At 37.4% G+C, this 18,740-nt stretch overlaps 1 protein-coding gene across 1 annotated transcript in view; it reads left to right on the top strand.

The window, feature by feature from the left end:
* Positions 1-11,704, top strand: part of TRPC4 (transient receptor potential cation channel subfamily C member 4) — a 131,036-nt gene extending 119,332 nt beyond the window's left edge. Inside the window, exons 9-11 of the mRNA XM_014868889.2 lie at positions 6,923-6,964; positions 8,745-8,834; positions 9,118-11,704. Coding sequence (XP_014724375.1) covers positions 6,923-6,964; positions 8,745-8,834; positions 9,118-9,834 — 849 coding nt within the window. The 3' untranslated portion in view covers positions 9,835-11,704. The remainder of the gene's footprint in view (positions 1-6,922; positions 6,965-8,744; positions 8,835-9,117) is intronic.
* The last annotated feature ends 7,036 nt before the right edge of the window (positions 11,705-18,740 follow it).

Genomic DNA, 18,740 nt, shown 5'->3' with positions numbered 1-18,740 from the left:
TCCTTGTGCTATTGATTCTTGTAATAAAACTTCCATCCATTTTAAAGAAGTCAGGGGGTTTGATACAATTCTCTGATGGACAATTGCTACATCAACCTTTTCTTTGTATTTCTTCCCCATTTCTTGATAAGTGAGTAATAAGTTTTTCCTACCTATTCTGCTGTCATATCCTGGAATGCAGTTTAATCTCTAAATGTACTTGGAGGAATTATTTCATATGCAAGTACAGATATATGGTAAAGAGGAAAAGGGGTATAGAAAGCTAATTCACAATTACTATGCTAATAAATAGATTTTATCCTCTTTGTAGAAAGCTTCAAATCAGACTTATTACAATATACTGATATTGTTGGCCAATATCTAAATTATGAAAGCAAAATTATTTCATACAGCTGTCATATTTTTACATATTGATAAAAAACAGCCAGGAAAAGACACTAATAAACATGAGGGTGACATTGAAACAAACCAGTAATGGACTAAAAGAAACAAACACTGAAAAAAAACCATTAAGTTAAGAAAGACTAACAGTGATTCATATAGAAATTTTAAAAGGAACGTGAACTAGCATGAATGGTGAATAATTTTAAGAGTAAAACATCTCTGTGTAACATAGGAAGTGAAAAAAGTAAATGCAGAGACGAACAGAAGGAGAAACTATGAGATGTTGTTGGAAAGAAAAAGTCGAGAGAGAGTGATGTATTGTGTATGTGGGAGAGTGGGCTATGCTTCTAGGCATTTGTTAAACATTTGGTAGGGATGATTAGCTGGTGTAAACTGAGAGAATGATATTAAAATTAATGGTATGATGCCAGTATATAGCAGAGGGCTGATTAACACAATATTCCTGTTTGACTGAGACAGATGCAGAATACCCTTATACATCCCAGCTGAATCTTCAGGACAATATTTCCTGTCAGACCTCCCATCTGTGATAAGGAAATATTTTTTCCTTTTTCTTATCTTCTCAAACTGCAGATTTAGGAGTAAACTCATTCTTGGATAAATGGAATTATAAAGAAAAATACGGGGGGCTCCCAGCCCTATGCTGAATGGTATGATGAGAAAGGGGATTCAGAAAGATCATCTCTACTTCCTGCACCTACCTCCTGCTGGGGTACATAAATACCACCTTTAAGAAACCCACATCTTAAATTTGGGAAAACTGGTGCAGCAAAGGGTCAGAGGGTAGGGAGTCTATGCACCAAGCTGCTTGAGAATTTTTCCAAATAGAATTTTCTTTTTGTTTTTAAGTTAAAATCCCCCAACGTCTCTAAACACTAAATATTTTAATTAGTATATTTCAATTTCAAATAAGCTTTTGTTGGGAAAGACTTTTCAGCTTCAGGATGAAATTTCTGTTTGAAGAAAGGAGCAGATGCCATTTAAAGCAAATATCTTGGGCTGGGGAGACCCAGATTTACTTCTGTTCTCCAGTGGACATTTAATTACTTACTCCAAGCATAAAAGCTATGACAACAGAAATTTCTCAGTATCTTTAAGATACTGCAGGGGTTAAGGTGCTCCCTTGGGAGAACAGAAGAGAGGGGGCTGAACCTAACTTCCTTATGATTTGAATGTGAACCACTGATTACTGAACTGTTTGGGAGTGAGGACATCAGTGACGGGGAGATGTGGGACATTTTTAGTTGATTTCTGTAATGTTTTTTAAATTATTTGAAAGTGGAATCCCTAAAGCGAATGGGACAGTAGGGCCATATCTATCACTGGTTTCCCCTGCAGAATAGATTCTTAGTTGGAATTAGAGCTGAAATCCCTCTGAAGCAGAGAGCTCACCAGCAGAGCTACCATGGCAATCACATTTCCAGCTGCCTGAAAAAAGTGAGTGGCTGTGGCTGACCAGGCGGATTCAGTCCATCACATGGGCATCTCATAAAACTACAGAGTTCTTCAGCTAATTCCTCAGCAGAACCCAAGCCCCATTAGAGTTATGTGAATTTGGAACATTTTGCAATTTCCAGATCCAGTTATTCACCCAAGCTCCTAAATGGAGTAAGATGTGCACATGCACTCTGTGCTCTGATTTCCACATTGGATGGATGCAAACCACCACATAGGTGCTGTTAACTGGACATTCTCCAAGAGGTTAAATCATCACTCAACAAATGGGCACACCATGGTGATGTCATAGTTTATCCTGAGGGAGTGGACTTCTTTCTGGTATTGACAAACTTCCCATCACCCACAGCTCAGCCTTGATTTCCTAGAACTTTTTCTAAAGTTCCCACAAGCTACATCACAAATTAAATTTAGAACCTCTATGTCCTTTCAACCTTGTATCACTTCACTTGTATCTCCCCTGTAATAACTTTGGCCTCTGAGCTACAAGATAAGCTTTGTTGGGATCTACTCCTTTTCACTGAGTCCTGCATTATAAACTCTGTCTCCTTCCCCACAACTAGAACTGGGAGATAAAAAAAAATTTCTATAGCATGATTCTATATGATTCTATAGCATGATTTTCTGATATTGGCTATATGGATGGATGGATGCCACATTGTCTGTAAGGCAGAACTCAGATTTTAAAACATTCTGTTCTGAAATCTCTAAATGTTAACTTTCCTATTAAGAAGCACTAATCAGCAGTGACGTACTATGGTGTTTTCCAGTAGAAAAAGCAATAGTGTGCATCCAAAGAGTGAGTCAGTGCTAGAGGATATAAAATAGATGATAGACTGAAAGGAGCTGGCAAGGGATTATGCATGATCTCTGCAAAAAGTCCTCAGTAACGGAAATGCAGGAAACATGAACTAGGACTGAGTCAAGGATCAAATCTAATGTGTTAAGAATCCACTGTAAAATTTATATATGTGTACACTTGAAAGTTCATTACATGCAGGCAAAATGTATAAATAAAGGGTTCAGGGTCAGGATAGTTTACAGCACACATTCTAGTGAAATGATTTATCTGGCCCATAGGAAGAAGAGAAATGCCAGTAAAAAAAGTCTGACATGGCTGCTTGGGAGGTTCATCTGCCTTGCTGTTTATAACAAAACTATCATGGGCAAGAACACGGTCTGTAATGATATGAGGTGCCTCTGAAAAAAAGCCAATTAATGTGCTTCTCCTTGGATGTCATTTCTGTGATTCTTCTGTCCTTTGTTGTAGTGGGACAGCTGAAGCAGTGGGTGGTGAAGTCACAGGGTTTTTTTTCTCGGAAGAGACTTTTTCTCCAAAGCAACACAATGCCCAGCCATGCTGATGGCAGCTTCTCTAGCCACAGCTTCTGCTGAAGGAAGGCTAGGATGGTACATGTGATTTACTAATATTTCAGCTCTGCTATGAATCAGACAGAACTCTTCTACCATTCAGAGTTCAGCACATTTTTATATTCTGTCATTTTGACATATCCCAGGTATGCAGCATTTTCTTCAGTTGTTATCAGTTGTCTCCTGCACTTAAAATTCTGAAATGTGTGTGCTGCTCTTTACATACATCTGTATCATCTATATCTGTATCAGTTCTATTTATTTTGTTAGATCACCTTTGCAAAAGCCAGATTAGCAATAGAATTCTATTATTTAAACTGAGGTTTTCCTGACTACACAAGGCTTATGGCTTGTCAAAGCTAATCTTGTTGGTCATCTGAAATCCATTGCTTATTCAGAAATAAAAAAAAAATACGGGAAAAGAAATCCTAGTCCAAACAGAACAAATGGTACTGTTTTCTTCAAATTACATTCCACTTTATGTCTGATCCGTCACTAAAAAGTGTTTTACCTATAATTTTAAGTATTTCAGAATTGAAAATGGAAAGGATTGCTAGGGATTGCTTCAGTAATTTATATTTTTTGCATCTCATGTTTAGATAAACAGGTTTCTCTTTTCTAGCTATCCAGATTTTTATGCCATTTTCTGAGCAACCTACATGATTTTATTATCATTTACCACAGAAAATCTCCTTTTCCCTTCTCTTATTCTTTTTTCACCCAGTGGAAAATGATGCAATTTCTAAGTCAATATAAGCATTTTGTATTCTCTCTGTAATGTATGCTATTGAAAGTTGAACGAAGAAGTAATGGCTTTCAATAATCTGGAGTGTTCCTTGTATAGCCAAGAACCATTTCATGGAGAAGCCTCCCTGTCAACACACCTAAGTTCTAATCCTTTAAAGGTGATGTTTCTATTCAAGATGAGGAATATATCCCACAACTTAAGACAATAATTCTGTTTTCTGGACCTTTATCATTAGGCAGTTTAAAGTCAAATGCAGACATTGGATTTATATTCCTTCACTATAAAAGATATCATTTTAATAAAACACATCAGAATAAGTAATACAATATTATTAAATTTTTGACTGTTAAAGAGTTGTCTTTTTCCAAACAGTGCAAATTGCTAGGAATGGCATAAACAGGAAAACCAAAATAATTATCACTACTAGTGGATCTACTATTAAAGCTTCCTAAAGGATATTAGTGCCCCCTTTTGGAAAGTGACAACAGCATCTCCCTCAATTTCATTATTGCATTTGACATGCATAACTGTGTTTCCCACCCTGTTGCTATTTTTAATCAAATTAAACTTTCATCCCTTTGCCAGCCATAATTTTCGACTTCTTCATGCATATAGAACAATGGTTACTTGAAACAAATTTTGAACCATAAGTTAGACTATAGCCAAGCAGAGAAAAGCAGGCCAGCTAAGAACTAAATAAAGGCAATATGAATGTTAATGACATTTTATGTCTAGTGAATAGCCTGTTTTTCAGATGTGTTTAGGCAAAGATTCATTCTGGTTTCAAAAGGAAGCAAAAGATAATTAGGAACTGGAGATGGAACCTAAACATTTAAACGGGAGAGAGAGAACAGTTTGGTGATAATAAATTTGATAGGTTATGAGTAATTCCAAGTGGAGTAGGTATGTAGCTGTGCATGAAAACATACAATTAAATTAATTTTCTTTCAGCTTCTTGGTAGTATGGATTAAAAACAATTAAATGCAGTAGAACTGTTCTTACACATTATCACACAAATCTTTTCACATAGTTATCCCAAATTGGACTTGTTGGCATTACATTAAGTGAAGTCACAGCCTCTGTTTCTGGAAGTTTCTGAATTGGTTGCAAAAAAAGGGATAAATGTTATCTAGGTAGTTCTTTTTACAGGTACAGAATTAAACCTATGCTTTTATTTCACATTTTGCTGTAAAATAAAGCAGAGCAGACAGCAGCTGCAGGAAGTATTGTGCAAGACAAGATTCAGCATTTCTTTTACTTAGATGTTATTCACTTTACCTGAAGTGTGTTTCAATTACACCCTAAAGTGTTTTTCCCTTCACCTGTGAGTCAGAGCTGTTGTTGAGAGCTTTCTTAGCCACGGACTCCCTTGGTGCTCTCTCAGCAGAATGAAACATCTCCACCGTGTGGTCAACTGCAAGAAAGCTGAGATTTGTTATAAAAATCAGCTAAATTCGGGTGTTGTGAGGGTGTGAGCCTTCTCACAACTGCATTGTCCCCTCCGGCCCTGGTGATGGGCAAGCCTGCCCATCCTTCCATCCTTAAACACAAGAAATATCCATTTTCTCTTTGACGGGGCATAGATGGAGAAATAAAATCTGGAAAAATACTGAAGAAAGCATTCTCATTTACAAAGCCCTACCCCAGTGACTGTTCAGACTGATTAGGAAATCATGATTTTCCCTCTCTCTGTTATTTTTTGCTAGCCCAACCACAAAGCCACTGCATCCCTCAAATTAATTGCAAACAAGAAATCAACCCTGAAGTGCAAACTGACTCTAAGTACAGAGAAAAGGTTCATCACTTCTTTCAAGCAAAAAAAAAATATTGAATAACTTGCTGTGCCTGCCTTACTGTGCAACTGAGGTCAATTTTAACAAGTCCCTTGGATGTCCTTTCACCCTGTTTTAAGCTGCTGTTCAGTGCTCTATTTTGTAGAAATATAATCAGTGGTCAGACACATTATTTTCTTGTCAGCAGCAGATATGAGAATCTAAGTTAAAGCTGTATTTCTTTCCTCAGTTAGGGATGATTATGTTAGAGGATGGGAATATGCTACTCGTTATACAATTGAGGACAAAAGAAATTAAAGGGAAAAAAAATTCAGGCCTTTTTCTCTCGTCTTCTTCTGGGCAGCCCTTAGATATGGCAGTATAATCTAATACAACACCTGCTTAAAACCTGGGCTATTCTTTCATCCTACCATACTTGTTTTTGCTGCTCCTATTCACTGTCCCTTTTACCCTCCCTCCTTATCAACACCAAACTGTGTTGAAAGCTGTTTCTTTCTTCCATACACCTCTCTATGACTAAGTGTTTTTTACAGAGAACTAAGGGGGAACTTTTTCATTAGTACAGTTTTATAGTGCAGGTTTTGGTTAGCTTTATCTTAAATGAGGCATTAGGAGCCATAGCCAGCATCCTGCTAACAGCATGGCTTTATGAACTCCACTGTGTGGATGATTTTCTATGCAGAATTTCCCTTCCTGTAACTCATGTCCATTGACTCCTGTTCTTTCGCTGTGCACCTCCAAGAAAAATCTAACTTGACATGAGTCAAGCTTTTTTCATTTCAGTAAAATATGCTTCAGTCTGTGCAAGTGAGTGACATGATCCATTGTTCTACTTCTATCTCACATCACTGACCCTGGGGCTCTGCAACCTGTGACCTGGCTGCTCCACCACATCCATGCTAATGCAGGAATAAAAGCATTTTGACAAAAATGTAGAAAATCCACTTTGCCTTCCCCACAGCAGCCTTCTCCTTTCTATAACGCAAATGATAGGCTTTTTTCAAACACTGTCATTTTTCAACAGATTTTGAACCTTTTCTCTCAGCTTGGTAGATATCACATAATGCACAGGCCTGCTGTTTTCTGTGGTTAAGTATTTTACTTACAAACAGGGATTAATTTTTTTTTTTATTCTTTTCTATTTTTCAGAGACGTGCAGCTGACAATTTGAGGAGACATCATCAATACCAGGTACAGACCTTTGTTTATTTTTTGGGGAATTGTTTTCTCTGACTTCAGAATATCTTAATGAGGAAAAAAATTAGAAGAATTTCATAAGAAAGTGGAAAAGGAAAATAAAAGGAAAAAAACATAAAAGCTGTACTTATTTCCTCTTCAGCAAACAAGCTCAGTATTTTTGATGTTCAAACAAAAACGTTTGAAAATATAATTTTCTTCTTTTTGGAGCATAAGGATATTTTCTAAAGCAATAGCATACTATTCAGTATTCTGACCATTGTAGCATGGATTGCCTTTAAAAAAAGCAAATTCCTGCCTGCCAGAAATCATCAGAACCGTATGTGCCACGAACTGGCATGCTCCATCAGAACCTACTCTTCATGTCTCCAGCTTTAGTCCCCCATAGACAACTTCCTTAATAACCCCTCTGCCTAGATCCTCTGCAAGCAATTTTTTTCATCCTTCCTTCTTCAGCTTCTTTTTTTTTTTTTTAGATTATTATTTCATAATGAATAATTTTCAGCTTTATTTTGAATTTTTGTTGTGTTAAAAGGGCTGCAATTTAAACAAGGTGTGAGTTGTAGGCTTGGTAGTTAATAAATCCTATATGGGAAATAACTAGGTAAGCTGGGACTTTTCCAACCTGAAGAAGAGGCAGCTGTTGGAAGTACAACAGGGATCTATAAAATCGTGAGGAAGGTGAGCACAGAGCAGCTGCTTGCCATTTATCTGTAAACTGAATACCACACGTGTACAACACCTCATTAGTGAGGTTGTATAGACAGTCTTTTGAGGGAAGTGATTATTCTCCACCAGCCCTCACTTGTGAGGCTGTATCTAGAGCAGTATGTCATGTCTGACCCCACACTACAAGAGAAATTTTAACAAACTGGAAGGGATCCCGCAAGGGGGCACCGAGATGGTGAGAGGACTGTCATACAAGCTCAGGTTTCAGCCTGGAGTAGGTTAGGGGGAATATAACTGGTCCCTTAAATAACAGAGTGGGTGGTTAGAGGGAAGGAGCCAGATTTTTCTTCGAGGTGCAAAGCAAAAGACAAAATGGACACAAGTTGAAGGAAGGGAAATTCTGTAAGGTAAGGAGAATTATCTTCACAGTGAGGGTAGTAAAGAACTGGAAAATGTCACTCAGGGAGGTTGCAGCATCTTCACCCATGGAGATATTTATGACTTGACTGGGCATGGCCCCAGGATGACTCAGACAGCCTCCAGGTATCTCTTTCAACCTAAATAATTTCTAGGATTCTTAGAAGACAACAATGGAAGCTACCAAACGGAAGGTTTAAAATAAAACCCCAAATGGAATCTTACTTCATACTGTGGAATTCATTAGCAGAGGATTTCTGTATGCTGAAAGTTTACATTAGTTCAAAATGCATAAGAAAACCTGTGACAGCCAGTTAAACCCAGAACTATCATTTTTGTTCAGAGAGTCACTGCATCTCACAGCACAGGAGACTTGAGAGAGAATAGCTGGAAATAAAGTGGTACAACCACACCAGACTTGCTCTCCTCATGAGGCATCAGCAACTGCTTGCTACCAGGCTGGATATTATTGGCAGGAGACATACCTTGGGTCAAACCCAAAATATCCCTTCTCAGAACAATGAGCATTAGTACTTTCCATAAAAAAGCAAAACAAATTTTCAAACAGACCTAAGGTTTGTATAGTTTTTGTCAGGTTCCTAAAACATGAAAAAACCCAAGCAGAGCCTGTGCATATAGGTTTACTAACTAATATCAAGAAAGCTAACAAAATACTTTATATTTTTAGGAAGTTATGAGAAATCTGGTTAAAAGGTATGTTGCAGCAATGATAAGAGATGCCAAAACTGAGGAAGGATTGACAGAAGAAAATTTTAAGGTATGTGTTTATTCTTATGTTTATAGGTGTTTTAGTAATTTACTAAGATATTTTAAGACTGTGAAGCATATTTCTTACACTCAGTTATTCAGGTAGCATATAACTTGCTTCCTAGAGCAAGATCTTCAACCTTGGTATGCTGACATCCAGACAATAAAGCTTATTGCTGACCCCACCCAAGCCTAAACCTTTTTTTTTTTCTTTTCCTTTTTTTTTCCCCCCTCAAAGGAGAGTCAAATTAGCTTTGATGTTGTAACATTTCATCTTTCGTTCTAATTTTTAGGAGTTAAAACAAGACATTTCCAGCTTTCGCTTTGAAGTCCTGGGTTTGTTAAAAGGAAGCAAGCTGTCTAATTTGCAGACTGCAAAGATGAGCAAAGACGCTGCCTCTCTGTCAGAAAATGAGGAAAATAGTGAGAGTGAAGGAAACAAGAAAGGAAAGAAGAAACCCTTCAGCCTTTTTGACATAACAACGATGATTCATCCACGATCAGCCAATATTGCCTCTGAAGGACATAATGTAAGCAATGGCTCAGCAATGATGGTGTCAGAGTCCACTCAGGAGAAACAAAAGCGTGTGAATTTTGTAACAGACATAAAAACTTTTGGGTTGTTTCACAGACGATCAAAAACAAACTCTGTGGAGCAGAGTACAAACAAAATATACACAGTTTCTGAAGAAGTTTCCCGTCAACAGGCAGAAGAACAATGTGAGAAAACTGATGAACTGGAAGAGGGAGAATTAATCATGAACTGTGAATTAAACTTCCGAAGTCCTGGCAAAAAACGCGTGTTAGCTGAGTCACAAAATCCCGGTGAGTCTCTGGATTCACAGGTAGAGGGAAGCATTTGTGCTTCAGAAACAGAGAAAATGGAGTTACAGAACTCAGAACCTGCCACTCCACAGGATCAGCTGGACAAGGCATTGGACATTAGCATTGATTCTGATGGCAAACAGGAAACAATTGTTCAGGGTGACTATGTGATAACAAGGTTGTGATGCTTACAGGAGGAAGCATTTACAAATATATATATTTTGCATAGTGCTTTTGGGGGAGATGTTTTAAGAATTATATTAGCTAATGCAGAATTACACTTTATAATAATCAACTGTGGCACATGATCTTGTAACATAGTAGTCAAGAGAAAGAAAATATGAGGATCTTCTGTTTTGTAGCCTGCTTTAGCTTTCACGATTTGTTTTACATTTTTTAATAAATGGAAGCATCTTGTATTCTTGTACTGTTGCAATAACCCACAGAAACTTTTTAGCTATCTTTTTCAATTACAACAAATGGAATTTCTCTCATATGATAGTTGACTCCTATGATAAATATTTTTCTATGCAAATAAAAAGTAGCTTAAGAGACTTGTAAGCTTTTATTTAACTTTGTAGGTTCTTAAAAGATTCTGTGCACCATAATAATCATATGTGGCTCCTGCCAGCATAATTCATGTCAAGCTATTAGAATCATTTATTTAAATTGCTAGAAACTTGTGTCAAAATCTATAAAGAATCAGAAGATAAATTATATTCTTTTATTTATTGAAGGAATATGAATACCTGTAAATTATAAAAAATAGGTCTTTTTGATTATTTAATTACAACTTTTCCCACACAGCAAGAGGAGTATGATTGTCCTGATACCATTATTAGAAATGCATTTGCAAGTTTTGAAGACTCTATGTAGAAATATTTCTTATAGGAAAAGAAATATCTGTGACTTACTAAAAATTGATGATGGATTACTCCCCAAGAATTCTTTACCACCACAGCTACTGCTTCTTCAACCATTTTTTTTCCTCGTGTGGACAACCTATGCACTTTAATATTCAGCTGCTTATTAGCTTCTTCCTTCTCAATACACCTGCGTTTGCTAAGGGAAAGATACTTCAGGAATAAACAAGCATACAATGATTCCCCTGAGTACTTGAATAAATACGGCAATTTGTTGAGAAGTTTTAAAAGGCAAGCCTTAAGGGAGTTTCTTTGACAATTTTACAGTTTGGGGGAACCTGAATGGATGTTTTATAATAGATACCTAAATGTATAAAGAAAATTTCATAGTATTTTTCATAACTGATGAGTGACTTGCTGTCTTAGTTAAAACCAGTAAACTTAAAATTAAACATTGTGGGGTTTTTAATTGTTGGCTGGTGTCCTACATTATTAAAAATTTCATTTTACAACTGGCATAAGAATTACCACCCCTAACTTTCAACACCATTTTTTCCTCCTTAAATATACCACAAAATTGTGGTATGTTTATTGTTATTTCATTCTTAACTTCCCCAGCCCTGCCATGATAGATTTTGTAGCTCATATTGGGATATATTAAGGAACTTCCAGATGCAAAGAGTACATTTATATTTCTGATGGAATCTATCCCATGTAAATCTGTAGGACCTGACCTAAAGCCATGTCATTCTGGATCTAAATTATTCTAGTACTGAACTAGGTCTTGGAAATCCAGGCAAACCACTCTCATCTCTGTACTTTAAGGTGAGTTTTCCAGCTCTACTTTACACATGTTCTACTCTCTCTGATCTCACATATTGAAAGCTTCCTTCCTCCACACCTGTTTGTGTCACAGCAGATACAGTTAAACCAAAATGGGAAATATGAGTGATAATTGAAAAATAGTCTGTATAGCTTTGCAACAATATGTTCAAATCATATTTGATTGGTTAGTTTCCATCTTGGCCTCTTGACTGCTCTGTAGACCCTCTCTCCTTCACATCTCTCTCCTTGTCCACCTTTAGATTGTAAGCTCCTTGGGGCAGGGCCTGCAGCTTTTCTGTCTGGAAAGCACCTGAATTATTACAAGTACAAAAAGAAAGAAATAAATAATAATGGTGAAATAACCTCATAGCATTTGTATTAGGTCAGCTCTTTTAGAGAGTTCTTTTTTGTACTGTAACATTTTTGCTAAAAATACCATAAAGCAAATGTGTCACGTTGTCACAGAATTTTCTATATTCCAGTTAACAGTCCTTCTCCACTACTGCTTTCAGCTTCTCATTCTTCATCATGGTTTGCAATGCCTTCGGGTCCTAAGCTTACTCCCTTTACACTAGCCAAATTCAAAACAGACAGTGCTTGCTCAAAAGAGCTTTCAACACATTCCAGCCGCATGGTTTCACTCCAGACAGAAAGTGCCTGAGCAGGGTATTTGTATTGCAAACATCACCGTCATCAGAACAAGTTAACTACAACAGCTCTAAGAGTTCTGTGTAATGTTCTGACATCACAGCAGCCTGTTTCTCCTGTGCATGAAGATCCCAATACAGTGGAGTTAATGTGAAATATCAGCCACACCATCCCATCATGACCCCACTGTGCTGGGCATCAGTCTCAGTCATGGAGTGGATACAAGACAGAACAGCAAAGACAGTGCAGGTGGGCAGGATATTTTACCACAGGGACACAATGTATTGCATAGCAACAGTGGTCACTCTTTTGGTGCCTTTTTTTTTCTTACATCCCAATACTGAAACATAGGTCTCTTAAATAAAGCATACATAAAATAAACGTTTGCTCTATTTTTATATTATTCTTAGGCATCAAAGCTTGATACTAATAAGGACCCAATGTCATTCCATTTAAAAGCAATGCCAAATGAGCACCTCCTTCTGTGACAACAGATGAGCCCAAAAGAGATCCAAAATTGAAATGGTGGTGGACTTTTATTGATTTGCAGGCAGTCAAAAAAATTTCTTTCTCACTGTATGCCTCTGAGAGGACACCTATCCAAGGAACATCAAGATATGCACAGAGCAAAGCTGGTAATGCCACAGCACAGGCATTATTAAGCTTTGCAAAGCTGAGCATACTTTCTCCTTAAAAGAAATTTAAAAGTTCAAGCCTACCTGTCCCTTCCTGCAGCTTCCATTAGCATCAAATAGGAGGAATACAAACGAACCAGGATATGAACCCCTATAAAAGACAGTCTTTTGAAGCAGAGCTTGAAATTGTAAAGTGTTTCAGGCAGCTAGAAAATCGGCTAAGTACAAAGGAGTTTAATACCAATATTAGGTTGCTTAAAATGTTGAGAAAATATTTTTTTAAATTTTTGTGAGGACAAAACCTGTATTTTTTTTTATACCTGTATTTTTATATACCTGCCCACTGTATTTTCTTCAGCTCCTGGAGAGATAGAGTGCAGACAGCCCAGCAGGACTTTGCTACCTTGGCATAGCTGGACAGCAGGCAGCTTGAATTCATGCAAGACAGTGCTTCACATTGATTCACAGTCAGAGGTCAGGCTGCAAGTACTGCATGCTTGCCTTCAAGACAAAATTGCAAAAGCTCCTTGTGACTCTGCATGCTTCAGTGGCTCTCCAGGGCACTGCAGAGGTGAGAACATCAGAGGATTCAAACTGTGGGGCCGTGTGAGCCTGCAGCAGGCCACAGCTATATTTGTATTGGGTACAATATTACCAGAGAACAAGTCAGGTAGGTGCCTCTTCTGGGGGTAACCACAGCTCTGCAGATGGTTTTAATCTTGTTTTCTTCATTCATAGATTGAGACCATTACATTGACTGGTATGAGCTAAACACATCACACAGCACTTTCTTTTTGATAGATCAGGTTGAAATGAGAATTTCTGTGATTTTTACAATACGAGGTTTTTTCTAAGTAAGTAGTAACTAGTCCTAGGAGAATGCATGTCTTTAACATAGTTATAGCGTTGGGAGCTGTAGAAGGTGAAATTTCTGGTATTTGGGCACTCAAAATTCTTCAAAAGTATATTTGATACAAGAATGTCTTCATTAATGGCATCCTTTGACTGATCTTTGAGGAGGAAAATTTTTGCTTAGCTTTCTTACAGGAGTGAAGCATAGAAAAAAGACACAAAGAAATTATTATACTCTTCTTAAATTCTATTTGTATATTGCAAGCTATAATACTCCATTTAATCTCAAAACCACAGATGAATATTTCATCATATTCTGAGAAGCAGCATGAAAGAGAAAAGAAGCAAATCATGCCTAAATTATGTGAAGAGGCAATGAACTACTGAATACAGTTCAAAACATTTGGTATCAAGTATTCTTCTGGGAATATAGAGGTACAAGCTGGATGACAGCAACATAATCCATCTTCATTTTAAAGTCTCTTAAGAGATACCAAAAGCTTTAGTGAGTAGGGTAACCTCACAAAAATAATAGTACTAGTAAATAGTAATATGAAATAATAGTGCTGGTAATGATAGTGGTAGTGAATGCAGTAGTATTAGTAAGTGTACATGCAACAATAGCAGTACTATGTATTTAACCCTGGGAAAGAGGAACTCCCCAGTTCTAATCCCTGCTAAAAGTTTGGCTGTTTTCCATGTCAAGCAGCCATTTGTTAACATCAGTTAAGATGTCCTTGGGCACACCTGTCTTTCAACATAGGCACTCTAATCTCTCCTGAGAAAATCTTATTTCTCTGTGCTTAAATTCTCTCACTAGCTGAAATTCTAATTATGAACCCTATATTCACTGCAGCATGAGCAGATTAAAGATCCTTTGAGACAGTTTATGGCTAAGTAGCTGGATATATTCCAAAATAAATTGCTGCAGTTAAGGATGAATTTCGATCCTCCAGATATAAAAAGGAGTTGAACTCTTTGAACTACATCAAATCAAGTTCAATAACCACTGCTTTAGTATTTGAGAAGTTGCCTTATTTTTATAAGTGTAAAGAATGAAGCAAAGGTAATTTCTCATTAATATCAAAACAACAAAAAAAGGTTACAACTTTCAACTATTATGAATTTAGAACTGTAAGAGAACTTAGTCATACAATTTTATCACAGATCCCTTCAACAAATTCTCTTCTTAAATTAGTCAAATCTTCTGCTGTTGCTGAATATAGCTATGAAATGTTTATACACATGAATCATTTCAACTGTTTATATTTGTACTTTTGGGCAGCCACTGTCTTTTAACTATTTTTTTTTTTTTTTTTACTATTGGTTGCTCTGACTGTATTCATCCCCCTTCAGCCTTAGGCTTCTTTGGGTGTAGTCTAAATCAGTTATGCTATTTTCATTTCAATTAAACTTTCTTTTCTCTTTATTTGACTATCACAGTCACGGCCAAGTGCTGTGCAGCAGTAGGTGTTGCACTGCTCATTTCTGCTTTTCTGTGGCCTTTTCATTCTGGCCTTTAGTTCTTTGTAACCTGACATGGTACCACTCCAGGGCCAATGTTGCTTTCAATGTCAGACACTTAACATCAGAATAATTGTCTTTGATAGAGATCCTTTCCTCTTTTGTACATTTAAGAGGGATTTTATATCATTATCTATGACTAGAAATCTGTTTCCAATACCTGATAGTTGAAATAAATACGAGTTCATCATGGTTCTTCAGTATCTTTTCTCTCACTTTTTTTCTTTGATAATGCATTTGAGGATGTCCTTGTTAAAAAAGAAGTCTCTTTATGGCAACATACTCAGTGTTGCACTGTAATAGTATGAGAGCTGTGCTTGCAGTGGAGACAGAGGAAATGTTCAAGATGTAAAATAGGTGTTTCCAGAAAGGCTGGTTCTAGTCTGAAGATGACTAAGAGAACTCCACACATGCAGAACTCACTCCAAACTCTTCCACTGTGTGGAATCAAGAGTGATTTCATAAGAGCTAGTATACTTTGTTCAATGGAACTGAAAAAGAAGGAGTAGCCCCATCTATATTTGCTTTGTATGCTCAGCTTGTAAATCCACAATAAAATTATTCCATAAATGTTTAAACAGGCAATAAAAGTCCATGGTTAGTGAGCAAGATAAAATAATGTACTAGGAATCCATGTGTTTCAATTTAACAGGTTAGTCAAAAGACTTTTTCTCCAGTAACAGCAAATCTTTGTGGATTGAAACACTGTATTCCTGAACCTCAGTCCCCATTTAAAAACAAACAAACAAACAAAAAAAACCCCAAAACCCTACAGCCCCAAACAAAAAAAAAAAATAAAACAGAGCCTTTTCAGTTTTTAGAGATTCAGGAGGTTTTGTAGTATAATTAGTACCCTAAGAACATCTGAAAGCATTGAGTTAACCTTTCATAAATTCAATGGACAGCATAGACTGCTCCTTAAACGTGACCAAGTGAGAATGTCAGCCACAAAATAATTCATTCTGGTTAATGATTTATGCTTTTAGCGTACAAAATAGAATTTACAGGATGAGTGATGCATACCTCATCATTTTCTGAAAGTGTCAACTTATCTCGAATACAATAAGCATTCAAACACATTCAGATAAACTCAGGAAGTTCTATACAGATGCTCATTTGTGCAATAATTTTTATTCCTTTTTCCTCTGCTTATTTTCCCTATCTAATACTGTTTTTACAGTGAATGTGTAACTCCACTAATAAAGGTAAATATATTAAATTTTTCTGTTACCTGTTTCTGAAAGTAGACAATAAGAACAAATAATGCAAGATTTTATGTTGCCTTTGATCTTGTGTCCATAGGATTAAAAGACAGTTTACTAAGGAATACTATAAATAGTTTTATTTGGATGAATTACTCAGATATATTGTTCAGCCATATCTGAAACATGAATGCAGCTAGAAAAGCATGGCAATAATCTTTCTCTATGACTAATTTAACCATCCAGTTCTACATCAAGAAAAAGAAACAGAGAAAATAAAATTCAAAGAGATCTATTTTTATGAAATTTTTATGAAGTTAGAGTAGTGAATATCAGCATTCTTAGTTCCCTTCACTGTTATTAAGTAAAATTAGAGGGACCTTTTTATAAGCATTAATTTTTTTTAATGATACAGTTGCTCCTGTGGGTTGCTTTGCAAGACACCCAGAAGTTTATTTATTAATTATTAAGAATTTCATTAGCTGAGAGATTGTAAATCAGGAGAGATTATGAGAGACCTCATCTGAGGACTAGTTCTACTAATTTTATTTTTACAGGATTGTAGCTTCCCAAGATCTAATATTCTCTGACATTTTCCAAGTGAACTTATTGTCCTAGAATTATACATCTCTGATCTGAAATCAGATGTACATGGAGGAAGCATCAGGATTTCAGCCACAGAGAAATGTGCTCTGCTGATTTTAAGAATCTATAATAACTATTTGTTTACCCAGTCATAAAGTATGATTTAGAGCCTTTGACAGTCATGTCTAAACAATAGTAACAATAACACAAAAAATATAAAAGCACAATATATGTGAGAATGTATTTCAGTATTTAAACCTGTCTAAAACAGGCCAACCCAAAACATCAGTCCAAGCACCCAGAGTTTGAGGAAGTCAAACTCTAACCCAAATCTGGTTCATATTTCCCCAGGGAAATGAATACTGAGAAAGTTTATTCATTAAGGACCATGTATGGTGGGGAACGAGCACTTCATTTTGGAAGCTACTTCTTGCTTTGCTTGTTTGTTTGTTTTCTGTTTCTGCAGAACATGAATAACGTCTGAAAACTTAAATATTCCCACACACTTACACACTGGAGCTGGTGAAGAGAGAACCAGATGTATGATACTGAGCCAAGATTTACCCAGCATGGTCAAGAGAAGCAAGTGATGAAAGAACAAATAAAAGAAATTATAAACCTAAAATGAGCATAAGACAAAATTCTTTACAATAAACTAGAAAATAAACTCTTTTCATGGGAAATCTATTTCCCACATAAAGACAGTATTAAAATAGCATTTAAAGTATTTTCATTAGTCAACTTCTCCAATCTCACCTGGGATTTTCTTATTGATCTTTTGTGACATTGTCACAGTGCCAAGGGAGCATAACACTATTGACTTACATGCTGATTCTGTCAAAATCACAGAATCACAGAAGGAATTAGGTTGGAAAAGACCTTTGAGATCATCAAGCCCAACCTATGACCTAACTTAATACCTCCTCATCAACTAAACCATGGCACTGAGTGCCACATCCAGTCTATTTTAGAACACACCCAGGGACAGTGACTCCACCACCTCCCTGGGCAGATCATTCCAGTGCCCAGTCACGCTTTCAGTGAAGAATTTATTTTCTAACATCTAACCTAAACTTCGCCTGGTACAGCTTGAGACTGTGTCCTCTCATTCTGTCAGTGGTTGCCTGGAGAAAGCGACCACCCCCACCTGACAACAACCACCTTTCAGGCAGCTGTAGAGAGTGATAAGGCCACCCCTGAGTCTCCTTTTCTCCAGGCTAAACAACCCCAGCTCCCTCTGCCATTCCTCACAGGGCTTGTGTTCCAAGCCCCTCACCAGCCTTGTTGCCTCCTCTGGACGTGCCCAAGTGTCTCAAAGTGTCTCACCTTCCTAAACTGAGGGGCCCAGAAATGGGCACAGCATTCAAGGTGTGCCCTACCTGTGCTGAGTATAGGGGAAGAATGACATCCCTGCTCCTGCTGGGCACATTGTTCCTGACAGGCCAGGATACCAGTGGCCTTCTTGGCCACCAGGGCACACTGCTGGCTCATGTTCAGCCGGCTGTTGAGCAGAGTCCCCAAGTCCCTTTCTGCCTGGGCACTGTCCAGCCACTCTGTTCCCAGCCTATAACACTGCAGGGGGTTATTGTGGCCAAAATGCAGGACTCAGCACTTGGACCTGTTTAATTTCATGCCATTGGACTTGGCCCATCTATCTATCCATCCTGTCCAGGTCCCTCTGCAGAGCCCTCTTACTTCCAACAGATTGACACATCTCCCATCTTGGTGTCATCTGCAAATTTACTGATTGTGGACTCATTCCCCTCATTTAGATCATCAGTAAAGACATTATATAGCTCAGGGCCCAGCTGATCCATGGGGAACACCACTGGTGCCTGATGCCCAGCTGGATGCAGCACCATTCACCAGCACTCTCTGAGCCCGGCCATCCAGCCAGTTCTTAACCCAGCACAGAGTGCTCCTGTCCAAGCCATGGGCTGCAGCTTTTCCAGGAGTG

The sequence above is a fragment of the Sturnus vulgaris genome, chromosome 2 (genome assembly GCF_052056855.1).
Source record: "Sturnus vulgaris isolate bStuVul1 chromosome 2, bStuVul1.hap1, whole genome shotgun sequence".
NCBI classification, from domain to species: Eukaryota; Metazoa; Chordata; class Aves; order Passeriformes; family Sturnidae; genus Sturnus; species Sturnus vulgaris.
The sequence above is the reverse complement of the archived record's forward strand: the minus strand, read 5'-3'. Positions and strand labels throughout refer to the sequence as shown.